This window comes from Trifolium pratense, linkage group LG7, assembly GCF_020283565.1.
Source record: "Trifolium pratense cultivar HEN17-A07 linkage group LG7, ARS_RC_1.1, whole genome shotgun sequence".
NCBI classification, from domain to species: domain Eukaryota; kingdom Viridiplantae; phylum Streptophyta; class Magnoliopsida; order Fabales; family Fabaceae; genus Trifolium; species Trifolium pratense.
The window spans coordinates 6,612,526-6,616,854 of record NC_060065.1 but is presented as its reverse complement, the minus strand read 5'-3'; the positions used below and the strand labels follow the sequence as shown (position 1 = coordinate 6,616,854).

General features: G+C 37.2%; 1 protein-coding gene across 1 annotated transcript; it reads right to left on the bottom strand.

The window, feature by feature from the left end:
• Nucleotides 1-4,329, bottom strand: LOC123894186 (eukaryotic translation initiation factor 3 subunit B-like). The gene is made up of 11 exons (XM_045944103.1): nucleotides 3,931-4,329; nucleotides 3,583-3,823; nucleotides 3,311-3,457; nucleotides 2,714-2,842; nucleotides 2,478-2,606; nucleotides 2,299-2,382; nucleotides 2,097-2,221; nucleotides 1,807-2,005; nucleotides 1,143-1,675; nucleotides 879-984; nucleotides 1-589 (listed from the first exon to the last, which is right to left on the bottom strand). Exons 1-11 carry the CDS (start codon nucleotides 4,050-4,052, stop codon nucleotides 245-247), a joined length of 2,160 nt encoding a protein of 719 aa, XP_045800059.1. The 5' UTR covers nucleotides 4,053-4,329; the 3' UTR covers nucleotides 1-244.

The window sequence follows — 4,329 nt, the reverse complement described above, 5'->3', positions numbered from 1 at the left end:
GATGGGAAGTATGATGAGTTAACAGACTTGTGTCTGAAAGGGGACTACAAAAATTGTCTTCCATGTTCAATTTTATGAGAAAAAAGGGACTTGCTTTCTAAAAAGAGTAACAAACTACAAAATTGGGTCTACAAAGATGAACACAAAGAGACACTACAGCCCAACTAGCTATGAAACCTCCATAGAAAAATGAATAAAATGGTTCAATGCCACCAACTCAAGCCCAGTTACATACTCCACTACCTCACTCTTGACCATACTCAAAGTGAAGGATCTCTTTGGAAACATCGACTACTTCCTCGACTTCAATGTCCTTTGCTTCATATTCTTCTTCCTCGTCACTAGCTTCTCCGTCCCTCAGCTCTTGCCTCTTTGCCTTCTCTTCTTCATACAACTGCTTCCATTGATTAACCCATTTCTCCCAATCTTCTTTCAAGATCCTGCGCTTCTCTTGCTCCTGCTCACTCAACAGCAATGAAACATCTTGATCTTCTGCTTCATATTTCTTACTATACCTCTTCAAGTTCTTTGCTATCTCTTCCTCTTTCTCAGCAGTCAGGAAAGATGCTGGTCTTGGTCTCCATAAGAACTATATATTTTGAAGAAAAAATAACAGAACATTAGATTTTGGAAGAAAAGTGCTGGCTCAGATTACTCACAGCTTCTGAAAAAAAGGATTTTGTATGCAACGGATAATAAACAAATTCAATGTTTGAATTCATGTTGGTACGAAAACTTTAACGGGCCATCCATCAATTTACTATTCCATGTCAAAAAACTATAACCATATATAATTGTATATCCAACAGTCATTCTTTGGACCATTGTAATACACATGCTCAGAAAAAATGCATGATTACAAATGATGCCGAAATTACCTGATATAAGCTATCCTTCAATATCCGATACAGATGTTTGCCATTGAAAGACCATATATTGAATCCATTTTCCATATCATGATGAGTCACAGCAGTTGCAACATACCTGTAGTATAAAAGGGACAACCAATGATCAGTAACATAACAAAAGTCAAACATTCAATAACTACAGAAAATTACTTTTTTTGCTGATGTTACACAAATTTATCCATGTTCTTCTGCGTTAGTCGACAGTATTATTAATTGTTTGAATAACCAATATACCTTCCGGTTGGATCCCATTCAACATCAGTTGCATAAAAATGTTCAGTATTGGCCATGGTTTCTAGATCATCAACATTGTAAAATTCCAACAATCCGTTCATTCCTTTCAACCCTGCTAGTACAATGAAGCGACCTGCAGGTGACCAGAACAAAGCATTTGCCTGCTTGCCTTTCAGAGTAGTGAGCTTTGAAACTCGGCCAGTGTTCTGAGCAGTGCGCATAGAGTAGATACTAATATCAGGCTTAGGCATATCACCGTGAATAACAGCAAACCTATGTCCCTTTGGCTCCCAAGCAAATGCAATGATCTTATCATTCTTATTCTCAAGCTCCAGAACTTCAATGGGTATGTCACGTTCCTTTATACGGAAAAGCTCAAAGCCTGTGTAAGTGCTTTTCTTTGTTTTGGTATATCGATCTACATTAACAGCAAGGTAATCCCCATTGCTCTGCCAGTACATCTTGCAGTCACTGACACTAAAAAGGTTCTTTTGCCTGAGTTCTTCTTTGCTGGGGATTTGAACAAGACTTACCTACAAATCCATCAAAGAAAATAAATTTAAAATAAACACAAATATATATACACATTAAGTAAAAACTATTGAGCAAGAAAAAAATTCAATCCATGACATGGCCATAGAAGGGAAGGAAAACAAAAGTTTACCCTAGCTGGCTGGTTACCACCTCCTGTCTCAGGAACAAACAGTGAAATGATTGGATCAGTTGGTGACCAGCTGAAATCCATTATATTTTCAACCTTTATGGATTTTTTGTCAACAAGAGAAAATGATTCCGTATCATATACAGAAAGTACATTTTTCCCCATCCTTGCAAAGTACTTGTCATCCCTTCCGCCACTCCATCTGCAAAGAAAAAAAAAATGCAAATTAATCACAAAATTAGGCCTGTGATAGATGCTAAAATATTTAAGTTAGATTAGGCAGAGATTTGTACTTGAATACAGGCCATGACACTCCCGTGACACCCCCGGTACCTCCAACAGCAAAATCATCAGCACTTCCTTTAAAGTCTCTCATCACTTTACCAGTCCTCACATCAAATATATTTATAACAACCCTCTAGGGGAAGAAAGTTGGTGTTAGGTAGAGTGTTACAAAAAAACTCAAAATGAAACAAAAAAGAAGAAAACACTCACATTAGCATCTCGAGGGTTGCTTGGTTCATGGCTGCTATAAGTTACCAAATACTTCTCACCAGGTGAAAAGTCAATAAGCTTTACCTGTGATTTATTTAAAAATCAATATAAATATTAATGTAGATAAAATGAGGTATAATGAATATAAAAAACAAACAAAATGAAAAACTCAAGAAAACCTGAGGATGAGCGTAACGCATGAGACGATTGAAGGTTGTAGCACCTCCCCAGACTGCTGCACCCTGCCGGTGAACTGTTGCCAAATATGTGCCCAGAGGTGACCATTGTACGAAACTCTCAGTCCAGTACTGTAATAAAAAATATATAACACCATAAAGGGATGATGATGTATATGAACGGGAACTGGTAACAAATACCAACTAATAAAAGATTTTGAAATATATTCTCCACTTACTGCACGTTTGTAGACAGGATCGGGTTTTAAATGTCTAGCATCATTCCAGAAAACCTCGGTATCACTAGCAGCACGCATCACAAACTGGTCTCGGCCCTTAGCATCGGTAAGCCATTGTTGGAGATTTTCCTGTGAGAAATGAAGACCATAGAGCATCAGAAATGATAAATGGCTACTAGACCCCATAGCAAAAGATACTAATTCATATACCATCATAACCAACCACACATAAGCACAGATTGAACAAACATTGACCAATCCAACTAGTAAACCATACATGTTGGTAATTCCACAGGAGTGCAGTACACGAGAAAACATGTAATTAACATATAACCAATAATTTAAGGTAAAATGAAAACAGAACAATGTAGTAAGCAATGTCATACTTATATATTTTAGGTATAAAATTAACAAAAGCCCTCCCATAATCGTAATAGTATATCCTCAAATGGTCATAACTGTTGACCAAAACTAAACTAAGCATGTAACTACAGCATAACAACAGCAAGGAACTATAAGAAAACTAATACTCCTTAACGAAAGCTGGCAATAATACAGAGTTATTATAAAAGTTGAATGAATTTGTATAATCATTACCCCTGGAGTATATTCCTTGATCGGTGGAGGAGCCCATTCATCAGGCACATTCATGAACCGATCAAAATCATCAAACATACTCACAGCAAATATGTGAGAACGATCCAATTTGTATCCATGAGTCTTCTCTTTAGCAAGCTCAGCTTCCTGAAATAACCATCCAATTTAACCTCATTAAATCGAATAGCAGAACACCGTTCATCTAATCAAATATATATATAATATAAAAAACAATAAAACAAACAATTTATTCGACATAAAACAGTTTCTACCTGAGGAGTATTGTACTCAATAAAGCAGTAGCCTAACGACTTTCCGGTGGCAGGATCAACAGGCATCCAGAGACCACCATCCTTGATAACACCAATCTGACTGTAAATTTTGCGAACAACGCCTTCAAGCTTTTCAAACTTTTCCTTCGGAACAACGGGAAGATTGTCCACTACTATAATGTTCCCAAAACCAGTATCAAACGAACCAGAATTTTCCTCTCGAAGAACATCCTCATCATCACTACACCATGAATAAACGAATCAGAAATGTAAAATCGATAACTAGGGTTTTAATTACTTAGCCAAAAACACAAAAATCAAATAAAGAATATAAAGAAATTGATATACCTGATGATTCCACAGTCGTTACCAGGTGGGAGGTGAATGGAATCAAGATCTATGGTGGATAGATCGATTCCGAGATGCGAGGCTTTGTCTTCAAGCTCTTTCATTACCATAACATCCGCCATGGTTGCGTCGGTGATTGAGAATCTCGATGGTGTGCTGTGTTACGTTTTGCAGGGGAGGTTATCGCAGCCTTAAATCGCGGTGAGAGGAAGGAAAATACAACGCAATTTCCAGCGACGTTTTGGTCTCTGAAGAGTGACTGAAAAACAACGGCGGAGTGCAGTTGTATTGTTTTAGGGTTTGGAAGCTCTTCAGAGTTCAGACAGAAATGATGTGGATTGGGCTCGGATTACATTCGCATCTATTTGTTTGATTTTTATTTTATTTTTATCCAACAAT